The sequence below is a fragment of the Oncorhynchus mykiss genome, chromosome 21, assembly GCF_057628025.1.
Source record: "Oncorhynchus mykiss isolate SJ-2025 chromosome 21, ASM5762802v1, whole genome shotgun sequence".
Taxonomy (NCBI): domain Eukaryota; kingdom Metazoa; phylum Chordata; class Actinopteri; order Salmoniformes; family Salmonidae; genus Oncorhynchus; species Oncorhynchus mykiss.
In genome coordinates, this window is record NC_143042.1 from 21,848,482 (window position 1) to 21,868,224 (window position 19,743).

At 42.8% G+C, this 19,743-nt stretch overlaps 1 protein-coding gene and 1 long non-coding RNA gene across 25 annotated transcripts in view; one reads left to right on the forward strand and one right to left on the reverse strand.

Moving 5' to 3' along the window:
- Positions 1-12,205, reverse strand: LOC149973021 (uncharacterized). The gene is made up of 3 exons (XR_016490255.1): positions 12,074-12,205; positions 5,846-5,900; positions 1-139 (listed from the first exon to the last, which is right to left on the reverse strand). It is a non-coding gene; the product is annotated as an uncharacterized LOC149973021 (long non-coding RNA).
- Positions 11,923-19,743, forward strand: part of tfec (transcription factor EC) — a 19,935-nt gene continuing 12,114 nt past the window's right edge. For 4 of the 24 annotated variants that reach the window (XM_021577483.3, XM_090214245.1, XM_090214251.1 and 1 more), the window contains exons 1-2: positions 11,923-12,308; positions 19,130-19,381. In XM_021577483.3, the coding sequence (XP_021433158.1) occupies positions 12,252-12,308; positions 19,130-19,381 (309 nt within the window). In that variant the 5' untranslated portion in view covers positions 11,923-12,251. Of the gene's footprint in view, positions 12,309-16,405; positions 16,485-17,460; positions 18,608-19,114; positions 19,382-19,743 lie in introns of those variants that run through there. The other 20 variants (XM_021577479.3, XM_021577482.3, XM_021577484.3 and 17 more) reach the window with 14 other exon arrangements.

Here is a 19,743-nt window from a genome sequence, read left to right on the forward strand (position 1 = left end):
TTTTGGTCTGGAGGGCACCCCGCTGTGATGAAAAGACTGGTGCCGTGTCACATTAGCCTCACACAGGTGCTCGCTCTCTTTCTCTCTCTCTCTCTCTCCGTCTCTCTCCGCTGCACATCAGATCATAGTGATGCTGAGCCTGAAAAGAAAGGGGAGAGAGATGGAGGGAGAGAGGTGTGTGTGGGGGGGGGGGGGGGGGGGGGGGGAAGTGAGAGGAAAAGGGGGAGAGAAGAGGTGGTGAGAAACATCTCAGGAATGTTCCGTGCTCTGGTAGTGCTGGAAGTTAACGCTGGGATTATTAGCCGTCCCTTGTAACATTAAAAAGACCAGGCTGAAACAACTGTTGGACCTCTTTAAGGATTGCTATGTTACACCTTTAAAGGGTTTAGAGGCTTACTGCTGAGCTGACCCACACTGACATCACATGGAACACCATCTGAACTATCAGGACAGTTAGTACTCAGGGTTCAGTGGGCTTGAGTTAAGTCAAAAAGGTCTCAGCTGTTAAAGATAACGTCCGATAATCGATTGTTTTTGCCCTGTAATTGTTTTTGTTACCGACCAATAGCTATAGATCAGGGATGGCCAACGTTGATGGGGGCCACCAAAAGAAATCGGAACTCTGCATACCCCCATCCATGGAGGAATAATACCAAGTTTAAGAGTTAAATACTTGCAATTCTACACATTTTGCCATGGGGCAGAGAGAACATTTTGCAGTTTTGCAGCAATTGGGTGGAGAGAAATGTTTGCTAATTCGAACAAATTTAGACAGCTGGACGCTAGACTAATTTACCAATCTGTCACGCCCTGGCCATAGAGAGGCTTTTTATTCTCTATTTTGGTTAGGCCAGGGTGTGACTAGGGTGGGCATTCTATGTTCTTCTTTCTATGTTTTTGTATTTCTTTGTTTTTGGCCGGGTATGGTTCTCAATCAGGGACAGCTGTCTGTCGTTGTCTCTGATTGAGAACCATACTTAGGTAGCTCTTGCCCACATGGGTTTTGTGGGTAGTTGCTTTCTGTTTATGTGTCCACGTCCCGCACCCGAGCCGCCGCCGTAAAGAAGGCCCACCCGGACCCTCCCCTTTAGAGTCAGGTTTTGCGGCCGGAGTCCGCACCTTTGGGGGTGGGTACTGTCACGCCCTGGCCATAGAGAGGCTTTTTATTCTCTATTTTGGTTAGGCCAGGGTGTGACTAGGGTGGGCATTCTATGTTCTTCTTTCTATGTTTTTGTATTTCTTTGTTTTTGGCCGGGTATGGTTCTCAATCAGGGACAGCTGTCTGTCGTTGTCTCTGATTGAGAACCATACTTAGGTAGCTCTTGCCCACATGAGTTTTGTGGGTAGTTGCTTTCTGTTTATGTGTCCACGTCCCGCACCCGAGCCGCCGCCGTAAAGAAGGCCCACCCGGACCCTCCCCTTTAGAGTCAGGTTTTGCGGCCGGAGTCCGCACCTTTGGGGGTGGGTACTGTCACGCCCTGGCCATAGAGAGGCTTTTTATTCTCTATTTTGGTTTGGTCAGGGTGTGATTTGGGTGGGCATTCTATGTTCTTCTTTCTATGTTTTTGTATTTCTTTGTTTTTGGCCGGGTATGGTTCTCAATCAGGGACAGCTGTCTGTCGTTGTCTCTGATTGAGAACCATACTTAGGTAGCTCTTGCCCACATGGGTTTTGTGGGTAGTTGCTTTCTGTTTCTGTGTCTGCACCAGACAGAACCGTTTTGGTTGTTCTCTTTGTTGTTTTGTCATTCAGTGTTATGTTCTATTAAATAATGATGAACAAGCCTCCCGGGTGGTGGGAGCTGTACTGCAGAGCCAGCTGCGCCACCGGAGACTCTGGGTTCGCGCCCAGGCTCTGTCGTAACCGGCTGCAACCGGGAGGTCTGTGGGGTGACGCACAATTGGCCTAGCGTTGTCCGGGTTAGCGAGTGTTTGGCCGGTGGGAAATCCTTGTCTCATCGCGCACTCCTGTGGCGGGCCGGGCGCAGTGCGCGCTAACCAAGGTTGCCAGGTGCACAGTGTTTCCTCTGGCGCATTGGTGCGGCTGGCTTCCGGGTTGGATGCGCGCTGTGTTAAGAAGCAGGGCAGCTTGGTTGGGTTGTGTATCGGAGGAAGCATGACTTTCAACATTCGTCTCTCCCGAGCCCGTACGGGAGTTGTAGTGATGAGACAAGATAGTAGCTACTAAAAACAATTGGATACCACGAAATTGGGGAGAAAAAGGGGTAAAAAAAACAAATAAAATAAAAATTTAGAAATGACACCTTGTGTATTCTAGTATTCTAACTCTCAACCGTAAGTTGAGACCCCCAACAGTTTTTACATTTGGTTTTAGGAAATTGATCCGCGGGACGCCAGTATATTGTGCTGGTATAGATTGTGCTAGCCTACACCTGCTACTGTACGCATACAAATCAAAGTAGATCAGTTGGTCATGAGAGGGTTTTAGAAGCGAGGAAAACTTAAAAAGAGAAAAGGCTTCTCCTCTACACGCAGACAGGCTAAGAATACAGCTGATTCGCCGAGATGAGAAACGGACCTTATCTGATGTCCAACAAATCATTGTATATTTCCTCCGTGACTATCTTGGCGCTCGATCTTGGATCAGGTCCTAAAGAGATAGGATTGGGACGGGGGACGGAGACCCACGACAGGACATGGGGAGACAAGGCCCCTCTTTGACAGGCCGGCCAAGGGAGGCTGGCACAGTGGTGTACTTTGTACTCCTCGCTCTGGGGGCCTCGTCTTCGTCAATATCAAATTAAACTCAGGCTGAGATGATTAATCAATTAAGAAAAAAGGAGGGCCATTGATCCAATTTAAAGCAGACTGACCTGGACAATTAATTATTGTTCTATAAAGAAATTATTGAATATTAAAATCTATTTGATTAAGTTATAACAGTACTGTTATGAACTATAGTAGAGTACTTTGGGGATAGTTCATGGTTCATTACATCCCCCTGTCTGTTGTCAGTGGAAAAAATACATTTCCATGCCGAGTTGTAAGTATTTGTAGAACTTTAATAGATAGTAGAGTACAATTAAAGCCAGTAAAACAAACAGAATACAGAGGTCAATTACAGCGCCTTCAGAAAGTATTCATACCCCTTGACTTATTTCACATTCTGTTGTGTTCCAGCCTTAATTCAAACTGGATTTAAAATATTTATTTTCTCACCCATCTACACACAATACCCCATAATGACAAAGTAAAAACATGTTTTAGACATGAGTCAATACATTGTAGGATTTTGCCTGTGCTTAGATGCATTCCATTTATTTTTTATCCTGAAAAACTCCACAGTCCTTAACAATTACAAGCATACCCATAACATGATGCAGCCACCACTATGCTTTAAAATATGGAGAGTGGTATTCAGTAATGTGTTCTGTTGGATTTGCCCCAAACATAAGACTTTGTATTTAGATCAAAAGGTTAATTGGTTTGCCACATTTTTGCAGTATTACTTTAGTGCCTTGTTGCAAACAGGATGCATGTTTTGGAATATTTATATTCTGCACTCTGTCAATTAAGTTAATATTGTAGAGTAACTACAATGTTGTTGATCCATCCTCAGTTCTCTCCCACCACAGCCATTAAACTCTGTAACTGTTTCAAAGTCACCATTGGACTCATGGTGAAATCCCTGAGCTGTTTCCTTCCTCTCCGGCAACTGAGTTGGGAAGTATCTTTGTATTGGCTGGGTGTATTGATACACCATCCAAAGTGTAATTAATAACTTCACCATGTTCAAAGGAATGTTCAATGTCTACTTTTTATTTTTAAAAAAAAATTATTTTTATTTTGTCTTTGTGAGGCATTGGAAAACCTCCCTGGTCTTTGTGGCTGAATCTGTGTTTGACATTCACTGCTCTTCTGAGGGACCTTACAGATAATTGTATGTGTGTGTTACGTTCGTTGAAAGATTGATTGGACCAAGGTGCAGCGTTGTAAGCGTACATTTTTTCTGTATTTAAAATGAACACCAAAAAAAAATACAAAACTAATGTAAAGTTTTGCAGGCTATACAGCAACTAACAAAATCAAGATCCCACAATCTAAGGTGGGGAAAAGGGTTGCCTAAGTATGATCCCCAATCAGAGACAACAATAAACAGCTGCCTCTGACTGGGAACCATACTAGGCCAACAAAGAAATAGAAACATAGATTTGCCCACCCAAGTCACACCCTGACCTAACCAAATAGAGAATAAACACGGCTCTCTAAGGTCAGGGCGTGACAGTGTGGGGTACAGAGATGAGGTAGTCATTCAAAAATCATGTTAAACACTATTATTGCACACAGAGTTCATGCAACTTATTATGTGACTTTTGAAGCAAATTTACAGTCCTGAATTTATTTATGCTTTCCATAACAACTCAATCGACTCAAGACATTTCAGCTTTTAATATTTTATTAATGGGTAAAAATGTGTAAAAACCTAATTCCAATTTGACGTTATGGGGTATTGTGTGAAGGCCAGTGACAAACAAAATCTAAATTGAATCAATTCTGTCTGTAACACAACAAAATGTGGAAAAAGTCAAGGGGTGTGAATACTTTCTGAAGGCATATGGGTTACTAAGAGTGTGACACATAACAACAAATCCCTGGGGCAATAGGATTGTGGTGATCTTGTAAAATGCATATCCAGTCATTATTTCCTTGGGTAAGACAGGCAAAAAAAATGACACATGGCATGTAATCAGAATTAACAAGGCTAATAGAAGTGTATAAAAGTGACTGTGACGTATGATTATGTGTAAACAACATTCAGCTGGGCTATGCAATGCCAGTGTTGAGATTTATGTGCTGCTGTGTGTGTCGGGAATGTGGAGTTGATAAGAGGACTTATTGGCCTTTTGTAGTTCAATTTTTTCACAGTATCTGAGTAAACATCCAAACAGTGTCTTGTGAGCCTAACCACAATAACAATTTTAATTTACTATCCGGCAACTTTTCTCAAATCCTCATGTCTTTACACTGTATGTGGGTTTCCCCCTTGCTTCTACAACACAGTAACCACCTCGCAACAAGACAGGGGACAGGGTGCCAATCTACTCTTCTTCCTCCCCCCTATCCTTCACCGCTTTCACTGGCTCATGGTTGCTTCTAACCTCAGCCTGGGTGCCTCTGGGTAGCACAGATCCCCTGTGTGCGCGTGCGCTCTGTCTCCCTCTCCCCCTCTAAACATCCAACTGTGCCATGACAGGGGACCAAAGACGCTCAGGACAAAAGCGCCTTTGTCCGCCACACACAAACCACATATTATTTGCTCCTGTAAGGTCAAAGTTGATCAAATGTTCTGCTTAGTTCTCATTAAACAGCTATTGCATTATTTAATTTCCCACAATCAGATTAGGGGGGGGGGGGGGGGGGGGGCGTAATGAATATATCGAGTGAAAGGTTTTGAACGGTGGCTTGCAGATTTAGCCCAAATATATTTTTAATGTGCACTTTCAAAAGTTTGGAGGAGGATTTTACTCCAGGGAGATCCAAAAGGTCAGTTGGGGGAGGAGGTAAGGCAGGGATGCGACCAGCGCTTTTTTTTCCCCATCTCCAGTCTCCACGTTATAAGCCAGGCAGGGCTGCTTTTAGTAACTCTGAATTAAATATTATTCACAACGCGCAGTAAATATCACCCTGGTTGAAATGAAACCATTTTTTGTGAGCTGTCAGCTTTTCTCCCTCAGTCACAGAGTAGATGATAAATCAAAACAATAGGAACGCAGCGTGAGCTCCCCAGAATCATACAGCCATGACAGGCCAGCTAATAGTTCATTCTCATTTCATCTACCCTGACATTTGGTGTAAAATGGACCAATTGCTTTCCATTCTCTTACCTCTATCGGATGGCTTTCTGCTCTGAGCGGAAGCTCGCTGTTTTCCTAATTGTTCCTGAAATAAGACAGACCAACAAGGGTTGGTTAAAACCTATTGCATTAAATGTGCACTGGTTGTGTTCAGCCTGACAATCAGGGTAACAATGTAAACAATGTTGTGTTGCTACCATGCTGTGTTGTCATGTGTTGCTGCCATGCTGTGTTGTTGTCTTAGGTCTCTCTTTGTGTAGTGTTCTGGTGTCTCTCTTGTCGTGATGTGTGTTATGTCATACATTTTCTTTTCATCCCACAGTAGGCCTTTTGCCTCTTGGTAGGCCGTCATCGTAAATAAGACATTGTGCTTAACTGACTTGCCTAATTAAATAAAACATGAAAAAAGAGCATGAAATGCTTATGACTCTTAGCGTGGTAAAATATTAAATCAAGTAGAACAATAAAATGGTGGTGGTTACAATGAGACATAGTATTGAACTTTTTTCCCCCTTCAAATTCAATCAATTTATGAAAATAGACTTTGTCAATGGAGAGGCCATCAGTGAAAATATCATTGCGTTAGGTATACAGTACTACAATGATAGTATTCAGTCTGCTTTTGACATGCATTCTTTTCAGACTACTGCTTTGCTATCGGAACATCTACTTAAGAAAATATCCAATATATCATACAGCAGTGGAGGCTGGTAGGAGGAGCTATAGGAGGATTGGGCTCAGTGTAATACCTGGATTGGAATAAATGGAACGGCATCAATGGGGTTTGCATATGTTTGATCAGTTTGACACCTTTCCATTGATCCATTCCAGCCATTACAATGAACCCATCTTCCTATAGCTCATCACACCGGCCCACTCTGTTACAGGTATATTTCTTGGAAGTGGAAAAAAACTTGAGTACATTTGTTCCATGAAATTGTGCTCTGCTCGTGTTACGGTATCCTGAGTGCATATCTTAGAACCTCAATGTTATAGAAGTGACCTCTTGGTACTCCCCTTCCCTCTCTGCCAAAACACAGATTAAAGTAGCCTGCAACGCCACTTCTCCTAACCTCACCCAGAGGATGACAATAAAGAGGATCCATTTAATCCCAGACAAGTGGTCAACCCAGTGCTCAGCCAAGGTTAGGGACAAAGAGGCCCCCCAAAACTGCAGACACAGACACAGCAGTTTACCCATAAGCCACTGCTCTGTGGCGCTGGGCAGCTTTGTGTCTGAGGGTCAGGGAGGATGGAGGAGTCATGTGGCAGGAGATGGCCATTTGGTGATTCAGGGGGAGGTGAGGGTTTCGTGAGTACCACCAGGGAGGTTTATGATTCAGATTTGTTACACTATTACCTCCTGAAGTTAAAGCTGCTCGTGCTTGAGTAATGACAAGAACAACTATAGCCATTTGATGGTAGCCTAGTGGGTAAGAGTGTTGAGCCAGTAACCGAAAGGGCGCTGGTTCGAATCCCCGAGCCGACTAGGTGAAACATCTGCCGATGTGCCCCTGAGCAAGGTACTTAACCCAAGTTGCTCTGAATAAGAGTGTCTGCTAAATGACTGAATTGTAAAGGTAAAATGTTCCGTGACAACAGGGACACTGAGGGGACATTCTGAGCCCTCAAATTGTGTTGATGCACTCTGTAGTTGATGTTGATCACGCTTCTCTAATCAGTAACATTTTATTTGGGTAGTTTGTAAAGTATCTACAGATGGACAATCAGTAACATGTCAAAGTCTGTCTGTAGTTCATCTACAGGTGTTCAACAAACCATTTGTCGACTATCAGCAGAATTTTAACAGCAGGTCTTTGGCCTTTCAGTAGCATCTCAACAGTATATCTCATCATTTTCAAAAACGATAGTGAATATAAAAACACCTGAAAACCCCATTCATGTACAGGGTCTTTATGTCTGTCTGAGAGGAGAACAAAGATGTTTTATTTTTATCAAGACACGAGGAGTGTGCATGACAAGGTGGAGCACACCTGATTGGTAGGGCTAAGCATGAAGTCATTGAAAATGGTGAAAAACATCTACTACATTCCCATTAACGTGAGATGTGGAAATCATGGTTAACATAGCTATTAGGTGATCAATTTTAATCTGATTAATATTGGAAGGCAAAATATTGTGGTTGTGCAACGTTGCGATATGGACGCATGGTTCATTTTAATAAATGACGAACCTTTAGCATTAACTATTCAAAATGGACATGAAACATGAAATTATGGCTGAGGAACATTTGTTGGAAGTAACGTGCATTACAAACCAGAAACACGAAGAAAATACCGATATTTTGCACTTCTTGCCCACTGTTACTTCTGTCCCAAGGCTGTGTTACTCCCGCCCCATCGACAGCTACAAAAGTAACGGTGCAGTTGTTCTGTTCTCTGTCTATATAAAGGCACAAGGCGAGACCCAGATGCAGACACAGGAGGCAGAAGTCCAAGATGTTTATTAACAATTCAAAAGGGGTAGGCAAGAGAATGGTCGTGGACAGGCAAAAGGTCAAAACCAGTTCAGAGTTCCAGAGGTACAGAATGGCAGGCAGATTCGAGGTCAGGGCAGGCAGGATGATCAGGCAGATTCGAGGTCAGGATAGGCAGGATGATCAGGCAGATTCGAGGTCAGGGCAGGCAGGATGATCAGGCCGATTCGAGGTCAGGGCAGGCAGGATGATCAGGCAGATTCGAGGTCAGGGCAGGCAGGATGATCAGGCAGATTCGAGGTCAGGGCAGGCAGGATGATCAGGCAGATTCGAGGTCAGGGCAGGCAGGATGATCAGGCAGATTCGAGGTCAGGACAGGCAGGATGATCAGGCAGGCGGGAAAGTAGTCCAGAAAAACGGGCAAAGGTCAAAACCAGGAGGACTAGTAAAGAGAAAAGAAAAGCAGGAGGACTAGTAAAGAGAAAAGAAAAGCAGGAGGACTAGTAAAGAGAAAAGAAAAGCAGGAGGACTAGTAAAGAGAAAAGAAAACCAGGAGGACTAGTAAAGAGAAAAGAAAAGCAGGAGGACTAGTAAAGAGAAAAGAAAACCAGGAGGACTAGTAAAGAGAAAAGAAAAGCAGGAGGACTAGTACTAGTAAAGAGAAAAGAAAACCAGGAGGACTAGTAAAGAGAAAAGAAAACCAGGAGGACTAGTAAAGAGAAAAGAAAAGCAGGAGGACTAGTAAAGAGAAAAGAAAAGCAGGAGGACTAGTAAAGAGAAAAAAAAAGCAGGAGGACTAGTAAAGAGAAAAGAAAAGCAGGAGGACTAGTAAAGAGAAAAGAAAAGCAGGAGGACTAGTAAAGAGAAAAGAAAAGCAGGAGGACTAGTAAAGAGAAAAGAAAAGCAAGAGCACGGGAAAAAACACGCTGGTTGACTTGAACATACAAGACAAACTGGCACAGAGAGACAGGAAACACAGGGATAAATATACCATGGAGAATAAGCGACACCTGGAGGGGGTGGAGACAGGTGAAACATACCAGGGCGTGACAGTCAATTTCATTTAAACTAATTTACCCTAGAAATGAAATTACAGCTGCTAATGGTAGAAAACATATATAAGTTGTCATAAAATAAAATAAGGTGTCTCTAGCTCTATCGATCTCTGAGTAATGATGAAAGTGTTATTTTTCGGCCCGGTTCTCCCCTACTATAGCAGCTCATTACCCTAGTTCAAGACAAGCGTATCACAGGGAGATCCATACAGGCACGCCTCTCATTGGCGCTGCTAGGTTCACAGGAAAATTGGCATACCTTCCAAATTTCCAATCTACCTTCTAATCTCAGTCATTTAAACTGAAGCAAAGAGAAGGAAGAAGGGAGGGAGGAGGATGACCTTAGATGCCTTAGCTCTCAGGTGTCCCTGTGAACAACCTCTTGTCATCCATGACAGGGACGGACCGGCCTAATTGATTTAAGGGCGAAAATCACATTACTCCATTTCACTGTAATTACATCTCCTGCGAAATGACTAAAGAAGAACGGTCTCGTTCATCTCCCCTCTTCACCCTAAGAACCTATTAGGAGTGTATGACATTGTTTGTAACATTGCTGCTCCTCTTCTTCAAAAGTCTTGATTCGTGTGAGTGTGCTTGTGTATGAGCATGTGTGTGTGTGTGTGCATATGTATGTGTGCATGTGTGTCTGTGTGGATGGTACTGTTAGTTAGCCAAAGGGTCATTCAGTGTTTGATGACCTCTTTAGGCTATGGATGATTAAAACAGAAACTGAAAGATATGCGTTGGACAAAAGATATTGCCACCAATTAGCTAATTATAGGTTTATCTAGAATTAAAAATCTACTCCCTTAAAATGTTGTATTGCATTCGAGAAATGCAATGACATTCCTAATTCACTCATATCAAAGTTTACAATATCTATTGCATGCTGTCGGATTTTGTACGTTGTACAATAGATATTGTGATTGGTACGGACAAGCAAGTCTTTATTAAAAACCAATCAACACTATATCCATCTACACAGTAGACATCTCTCTATTCCCAATATACCGTAGGCTACGGTACATGCGCATTGTAAAGAAGCGTACGAATACAAGGTCAACATTTCCAATACAGGCACATATCACTCCTATACCAACATCAAGCTCAAGGTAACAGTTAGGCACACACATATAACACTGACGTTAAAGTGGCTGTAATATTTAATTTCTATATGAATCATTAAAGGGAGGTGCAGCGGCTATTATGCATTCCTTTTCTAGCAGGATAAAACAGCCCTTAGATGTGGGAGCAGGACTTTGAAGTCTTGTCTCAGAAGCAGGCCAACTCTTACAGGAAGTACCTTGCTCATGTTTTAAATATATATGCTGTGGTGTGTGGGACTAACAAAGGTGAGCATTCTGGATGGGCCCCAAGATGAATGGAAAATGGCCAGCTAGGAATTTGGGCAGTGGCGAAAATAGACGTAGGCATAAGGGGTCAAACAAAGATACACGCAAACGCACACACACACGCGCGCATGCACGCACACGCGCGCACACACACACACACACACACACACACACACACACACACACACACACACACACACACACACACACACACACACACACACACACACACACACACACACACACACACACACACACACACACACACACACACACACACACACACACACACACACACAGAGAGAGAGCTGAACAAGCACTTGTCTGAGAACTCCAACTTCCTTCCCAGTTGAGAACTTCCTGTCCACTAAATGCAGAACAAAATGATACTAAAACATTTGCTAAAGTGTCACTTCAATTCGACTGCTCATTTCCTCAGATAATTAAAACTGTCAGTTAACACAATGACTCCACTAAGGCCAGTAGCCTAACGGTATCAGTTTAAGGATTTCCCACAATAATAAAATCCTGAACCATTCAGGCCCAGAAACATGTGTGTTTACTACGTCACAAACAAGCCTCCCATCAGAAAACGAATTCACAACAACATGCTTCTTTACGACACTGCGAGACAAGGCCTTAATTGAGCATTTAAGTGTCAAGTTAAGCATGCACTCCAAAGACCATGTGCTTGCTTTCTGCTTCATTGTAATGACATCTGAACCCTTATTGCTGTACTTAAATTCAGCTCTGATACGTTTACTTAACTGTGTCTAAAGTTATTAGGGCGTTCAATCATCACAAATATTGATACAGCTGACATCGACTGAAGTAGTGAGAATTAAGCTATAGTGACAAACAGACACAACACAATGTTTTTGCAGAATATTTGGGTGAGAAAGCATTTTTTTTAAAATGCTATCAGAATCCATTTCCCAGACCAGGTGTTTGTTGGCTGGGACATTTCGCTGAACGTTTTGGCATTATCTGATGCTACAGGATCAAGAGGTTGAGTCACACAAGCTTCCACTTTGCTGTCCTCAGTACTTCTGGTACAGAGAGGTTCTGGTAAGCACAATGCCTTCGGAATGCCCAGTGAGACCTGTGTGTGTTTGTGTGTGTGTGTAGTAAAGGGATTCCTGGGGAAGTGAGTGTCAGTGAGATAACCTGGGAGGAATGTGCTAATCAGAGCTGAAAGGGTTTCAGGCAGGAAAGTGTGGCAAGTCAGAGGCAGGAACACAGAACTATCCCCCCCTGCCTGCTTCAGACCAACTGCCATCTGTATTTCTGCCACAGTCAGGCCTTTTCCTAACCAATGTTAGGGTTTGCAATGAGTGCTTGGCTCACGCACGCACGCCCACACACACTTAAAGGAAGTGGACCTGCTCTCCAAAAAGCTGATGTGTCATACCTTCCTTTCCTGGAACGACATACGTTAGTTTCAGCAAAGCTCAGGAAGCGCACATGGCAGCTCCACTCTTCTTCTCCTTTTTCTGTTTCTGGGATCCTGACAGACAGGCAGTACGGTAGTGCTTCTTCTTCTGTTGCCTGAGTCGTCTCTGTAGGCGGAGGCCGTCACTCTCGGAGCCATGAGTCGATCCTGTGTGGTCAAAGTGATCACTCTGACTGAGATCCAGATACTGCCGGTAGGTGACAACAGCAGGCAAAGGAGAGAGGGAAAGATGGGGATAAATAGGGAAAGAGAGAGGGAGAAAAAAGGGGAGGGGGGTCTCTGCAGTCTCACCCAGGATACTGCATGTATATGGAGGTACTCGCAGATCTTGTGCTTGGATGCAAGTGAAAGTGCTTTTTTGGTTGATGGGGTGTCTATGTATGGTGGGTTATTGTAATGGCATTTTCTGTGTGACCTATATAATACTCACTTACTACTTACACATGCACATATACACACAGTTCCATAGAGCATGATCTTCAAGACTGACATTCCAAAAAAGGGCAATTATACTCAGTGTGGAATTATCTCTCCTCCTTCTATACAATCTCAGATGTGTGGTCACAGCTATTAACTGGTTAGCTGGCTCAGCAATATCCACAGAAACCATGTCTGAGAACATATCTGTCGTGTTCCATATACAGTGGGGAGAACAAGTATTTGATACACTGCTGATTTTGCAGGTTTTCCTACTTACAAAGCATGTAGAGGTCTATCATTTTTATCATAGGTACACTTCAAATGTGAGAGACGGAATCTAAAACAAAAATCCAGAAAATCGCATTGTATGATTTTTAAGTAATTAATTTTTAAGTAATAAGTATTTGATCACCTACCAACCAGTAAGAATTCCGGCTCTTACAGACCTGTTAGTTTTTCTTTAAGAATCCCTCCTGTTCTCCACTCATTACCTGTATTAACTGCACCTGTTTGAACTAGTTACCTGTGTAAAAGACACCTGTCCACACACTCAATCAAACAGACTCCAACCTCTCCAAAATGGCCAAGACTAGAGAGCTGTGTAAGGTCATCAGGGATAAAATTGTAGACCTGCACAAGGCTGGATGGGCTACAGGACAATAGGCAAGCAGCTTGGTGAGAAGGCAACAACTGTTGGCGCAATTATTAGAAAATGGAAGAAGTTCAAGATGACGGTCAATCACCCTCGGTCTGGGGCTTCCTGCAAGATCTCACCTCGTGGGGCATCAATGATCATGAGGAAGGTGAAGGATCAGCCCAGAACTACCCGGCAGGACCTGGTCAATGACCTGAAGAGAGCTGGGACCACAGTCTCAAAGAAAACCATTAGTAACACACAACGCCGTCATGGATTAAAATCCTGCAGCGCACGCAAGGTCCCTCTGCTCAAGCCAGCGCATGTCCAGGCCCGTCTGAAGTTTGCCAATGACCATCTGGATGATCCAGAGGAGGAATGGGAGAAGGTCATGTGGTCTGATGAGAAAAAAATATAGCTTTTTGGTCTAAACTCCACTCGCAGGGTTTGGAGGAAGAAGAACGATGAGTACAACCTCAAGAACACCATCCCAACCGTGAAGTATGGAGGTGGAAACATCATTCTTTGGGGATGCTTTCCTGCAAAGGTGACAGGACGACTGCACTGTATTGAGGGGAGGATGGATGGGGCCATGTATCGCGAGATCTTGGCCAACAACCTCCTTCCCCTAGTAAGAGCATTGAAGATGGGTCATGGCTGGGTCTTCCAGCATGACAACGACCCGAAACACACAGCCAGGGCAACTAAGGAGTGGCTCCGTAAGAAGCATCTCAAGGTCCTGGAGTGTCCTAGCTAGTCTCCAGACCTGAACCCAATAGAAAATCTTTGGAGGGAGCTGAAAGTCCGTATTGCCCAGCGCCAACCCCCGAAACCTGAAGGATCTGGAGAAGGTCTGCATGGAGGAGTGGGCCAAAGTCCCTGCTGCAGTGTGTGCAGACCTGGTCAAGAACTACAGGAAACATATGATCTCCGTAATTGCAATCAAAGGTTTCTGTACCAAATATTAAGTTCTGCTTTTCTAATGTATCAAATTATTATGTCATGCAATAAAATGCTAATTAATTACTTAAAAATCATACAATGTGATTTTCTGGATTTTTGTTTTAGATTCCGTCTCTCACAGTTGAAGTGGCGGGGCGGCAGGGTAGCCTAGTGGTTAGAGCATTGGGCTAGTAACCGGAAGGTTGCAAGTTCAAATCCCCGAGCTGACAAGGTACAAATCTGTCGTTCTGCCCCTGAACAGGCAGTTAACCCACTGTTCCTAGGCCGTCATTGAAAATAAGAATTTGTTCTTAACTGACTTGCCTGGTTAAATAAAGGTAAAATAAAAAAAAAATAAAAAAAAGTGTACCTATGATAAAAAATTACAGACATGCTTTGTAAGTAGGAAAACCTGCAAAATCGGCAGTGTATCAAATACTTGTTCTCCCCACTGTAGGTCTGTATCCATTTCTGTATTTACACCACAGAAAGAGCATTAATGTAGTAGTATTACTTCACAATACTTAATGCTTTATAACACTAAAGGTTGGGATTCATAGTAGAAATGAATCCCAACAGTTACGTCCAGAATTGAAAAATCCTGTCCAAGCCGAAATAATAACCCAGTGTTTCATAATCCAGATTAGTCTGAAGTGAAACAAGAACTTGTGTAAGGGTGAAACTGAGTTAAACAACAGCTGGCTATCTAGAATAGTGAACACTAGTGAGCTCTGTGACATACAGAGGCGTCATCAAAGGCCATAGATCACTGTGCTACTGCAGGGCTTCACTGTCTGACTTCAAGGAGAACGCACATACCGAGGTAAATCAGTGCAACTTTGTCACAATTTAAAGTAGATTTGAGTATGGATATTATGTACAGTTCGTAGAGTACTTTTAAACGTTAAAAACATCAATTAACTTAATTTGATATATTAAAGCGTTCTTAGTAACTTTTGCACGGTCTTTAGAATGTGAATGTTTTTTTTTTACCAAGTTTCGTCTTGAAAATGTTTTTAGACCAATTTTTTATGACCCTCTTCATCATAAAAGCTCATTTAATGGGAAGCCTGAATCTGTCCATACATTATTAGTGTTTTCTTGTTGACTTTGACATACTGCGCATCCCATTTAACTCTCATTTATCATAACCGACAGAACATTTCATAAACATGATGCACTTTCTTTTTCAGTGCCATCACAGCTACTGTATGTCGTGTGAAATAATGTGATATGTTATACAGGAGACAGACAGTAAGAGTCAGTCCCAGAGTGATCCATGGATCAGATCAGTAAGCTGTCTCTCTCTTCTCTGCCTGTGAGACATTCCTCGTTTTAGTGGCTTAAGCAGTGAAAACAAAGTTATGAAGTGGGCACAGCTGCTGTCCTAATAGGAGTCAAAGCTCTCATGGATATTCTCCCCACCAGCCATTAGAAAAACAAACGAAACAACAACAAATTTATGCTCTGATTCAATCATAAGCCAACTGCATTGGGAGTACAAAATATGTCTGCCTCAGGCCTACAGTACATCTACAGTGCCAATGTCTGTTAGGCATACTGCTTGATGATGTATATGCTAGTGGAATGATATGGAGAGCATTCAACTATGTATCTTGTACAGTGGGACAGAATAATGGCATGGGTCAAGTGCACAAACAAACCTGACTTTGGGTCATTTTGACATAGAAGAAAATAATTATAAGCGATATCCAAACCAATAGGGTGTGTGGGTGTGGGAGCAGACGTGACAATATAGTCCCGACACGAATCTCTAAGGTTGCTACCTAGGCTGGCTGGTTGTTCGTTCTATCGGTTCGGGTTCCAGAGACGCGACCCAGTCGTTAAGTCTTTCTGTTCTGTGTTCTGTGTAGTCGTTCGTTCTAAATATTCCATTGCCATACTGGCTGGAAAAGTTCTTATCCCTTGCTTGCTAGCTAGCCAACTACGGCTAACTGACCGTCACGTCAAACAGCAAAGTAGCTGCATTTGCATTTGTTTAAGATGTTTTTTAGTGACATTTATTGGTGTACATTCATAACAATGAGCTAATGATGTGTGATTTCGCCTGGCATAGAAAATGTGCATACTCATTAGGACACTGTTGTTCAGAGAAGCTAGCCAACAACACAGCTAGCACAATCACTTCAAACTGAAGCTGGAAAGACTGCAAACTAGCTGCATTTAGTTTTCTATTGAAATTTCATTGTATATATCCATAAAAATTATGCTAACTGATTCATGATTTCGACTGGCTGAGATAAACTGTCTGCTTGTCTGTCTCGTCCTGACAGGTGCATTACTATGGGACAGCTGGAGATCGAATTTCAATATTCAAACAATGTCGCAGATGTTGGAGAGACCGACAGCAAAGTTTGTACAAATCTCCGGTGTTGAAAGCCAAATGCTAGTCTAAAAGAAATGGAAGATAATGTCTAGATGTTTTTATAGAGGAGATCAAGTTTCTAAATTGCCTGGCTGGGCTGATGAGACAGTGGATTGCGCAGTGAGATGGAACAGTAAATAGGCATTTCAACGTCATTGCTTTGGCCACTGGTAACTTGTGGAATAGAAACCGTTTGGAATGCAATTTTAACCACAAAGCAACTAGGATTAGACCCACCCGTTGTATAAATGATGATGCATTTACATGACACTTCAACATTCTATGGCAGCCATGTTAGCTCCTCATTAACATTACATGGGTAATATTCAAACAATGCTACGTAACTGATTTGTCTAGAATTAGAACAATATTCACAATTCTAAAAGTCGGCCTAACTCTTTAAATATATGACTCTGATCACGACAATCCACTGAATGACAGAAGGGACGTCACAATCAGTTCCAACAAGTGCAATAGAATAAACTCTTCCATTTTCAAGAGTGTCAAAGTAATTTACAAACCTGTACATCGCCGATTCTCCAGGCAGATATCTTATTCTGTGCCTAGTGAACTGCAGTGTGTCTTGTCTTCATGCACAGCCCTGTCATTGTCGTGCCGCGCATTAGTGACAGAAGATACATTACTTGGTAGGAATCTAATTAGATGTCCCCTAACGACCTAATAGGCGTGTCTCCTGCTGCATGTACAGTAGAGAGAAGGCTATTAATCCAAGGACAACCTCTATCTCTTCAGACAACAAGCTGAGTGTAGTACGCTGGCAGGCTTTTCCATCCACTGTGGAAAAATGTTGATTGAGTAACAAATGGCACCTTGTTTAGCCCTTAGTTGCCAGCGATGAGACTTGGTCTCTCTCTTCATTGGTGACAAGTTCAGTACTGTCGTGCGGGAGTCCATTCTGAGCAGGGCCAGTCATCTATGTGAGCTATGTGGACGACAGACGACAGCACTGGTGTTGACCAGAAATGCTGTGCAAAATGTGCATCTGTGGTCAAATCAGGTGCTTCTATAGTACTTTTGTTTAGATTATTTGTAAAAAAAAAAAAAAAAATGTACAACCTCAAGATGTTGTTGCTAGTATTTGAGTAAAGGGTAGCAATCTGGTTGTCTGCTGTGGTCTGGAGCTAAAAAAAAAAAAAAGTCATTCTGAATGTGAAGCCAGAAGCTACTCCTAAAAGGAGACAAACGTTTACTGCCAGGAGTTCAATCAGCAAGGCAAATAGTTTCCAGTAAAGACGTTCAATTCTCACGGGAATTCACTCATAGTAGAAATTAAAACCCAATTCATCCAGTGCACCTAATAATCAATCAACCAATTCTTCCCAAAATGCTTAGGCAACGGTAAACCAATTTTAAAAAACGACTACAATGATCTCTTTTATAGCCCTAGACAAGAGTAAAACATTTTTAGACAAGAGGATAAAAATAGGGTCACGATAGCTACAGTACTAAAATTAGCCCCCAGATATAGTCCATCTAGGGTTATTCTTGGAGTAATTGACATTAGACAATGAGCGGCCAAAGGAGGGGTCATGGTGCAAATGGCCCTCCAAAGTTATTTAAAAAAGAAGAACAAGAAACCAATTGTGCTAGAGTCAACTACTAGACCCCCGAAGGAGATCGTAGAGAGTCCGGACTAGGGGTCGATCGTGATTGGCCGATAACTCCCAAACAGAAACAGGGCGGTCCTGTTGAATTAGTCGAGATATAGGCAAAAGCCATAGGCAGATATCCTGTTGGGATCAAACCCGGGGGTAATCTGATGAGTCTCTGTTTGAAGTGATTATCATGGAGGGAAACTAAGGGATAGTCCGCTTTCTCGCCTAATTAGCAAATTTAGTGCAGAGCCTTAAGAAGTTTATAAAGACACTGGCTGAGGACAGGAGGGGACAGTCCTCAACATATCAACTCATATCAACTCACCAGGATAGCCACCGGATAGCAGCAGCTTAACCGCAATCCTACTGCTACTTTGAGCTGTTCTACAACTAGCAGACCAGACCTGAAGACAGTCTCTCTCTGACCGATGAGAATGCCACACTTAAGTGACTGTAGTTACTACAAGATGCGAGACGGAGCCCGAGTTTCCAATGTAAGGATTCATGTTTAGCAATAGCAACAGTATACATACACCAATGAAGTCGACTTGGACACTTTGTTGAGATATTCATAATTGGTTTAGTAAGTTGGTTGTAGTTGTATGGTGTGTGTGTATACATTTAGGGCATAGACATTTGAAGGATACTACATTGGGACATCTGCTAGTGCTCTACTTACTGTTACAACTTTTTACACTCATGGTAAATCATCTTCTTACTGACTGTCTAAGGTTTGATTTGTCCATGATTTGCTTGAGAAGTCAAGAGGACATGTCTTGTGTTCAGGGGTAAAACATGATTAAGATGATTAAGAACAATTTGACGAAACAGCTTCAACATGACTCACGACTTGCTACACTATCAATGCTCTCTCTGAGACTGCACTGAGCGGTGACTTTTATTTTTGATGTCTATCTTAGATTGCATACTAACACTAAACTCTGTTATCTGAGACTACATAGTAACCGTTGCCTGTTGTGTTACCCAATAACTGATCTTAGGTCTGTATGGAACAGGTCCAGAGCCACCTGGAGGGCTCTAAGTTCCACCTGCACCAGGCCCAGAGTCAGCAGGTCAAGCAGTACCTGACCCTGGGTTCCAAGCTGGCCGGGGGACAAGGGGGCCACCCTCACCCCACTGCGCAGGGAGGGCAGCTCCTGGGCACCGTTCCAGTGATGAGGAATGCTCACATGGCCCCCCTCAGCGATGGCAGCACCCCCAGCAGCCCCGTTACACTGCTGACCCTGGCATCCAACCACGACAGCGAGGTGAGTGAGCGTTTTGATTGATCTTTTCAACAACAGCAAGTGTTCATTCCTTTGATATTTAGTGTTGGGATTCAATCAATCCTGCTATTTGTTTGTTTTATCTCAATGTCTTTGTTTAGTAGGTCCTTACAGTGCCAAAAATAGTTAGGTGATTTAATCACACTATGCAGGTTTGATTACAGAGTCCTAAATCTCTTTTACCTGAGATACCAGCTGTGTAAACAACTCAGTTGTTCTCTAGTGACCTGCCCATTCTCTTTGAAATGCTCAGCAATAACTTCAGAGATTCAGTTCCTAAAAGAATCTCTGTTAAGGAGGAAACTAGTTTGAAAACAAACATTTTGTTTCCCTCCATGGCTGAT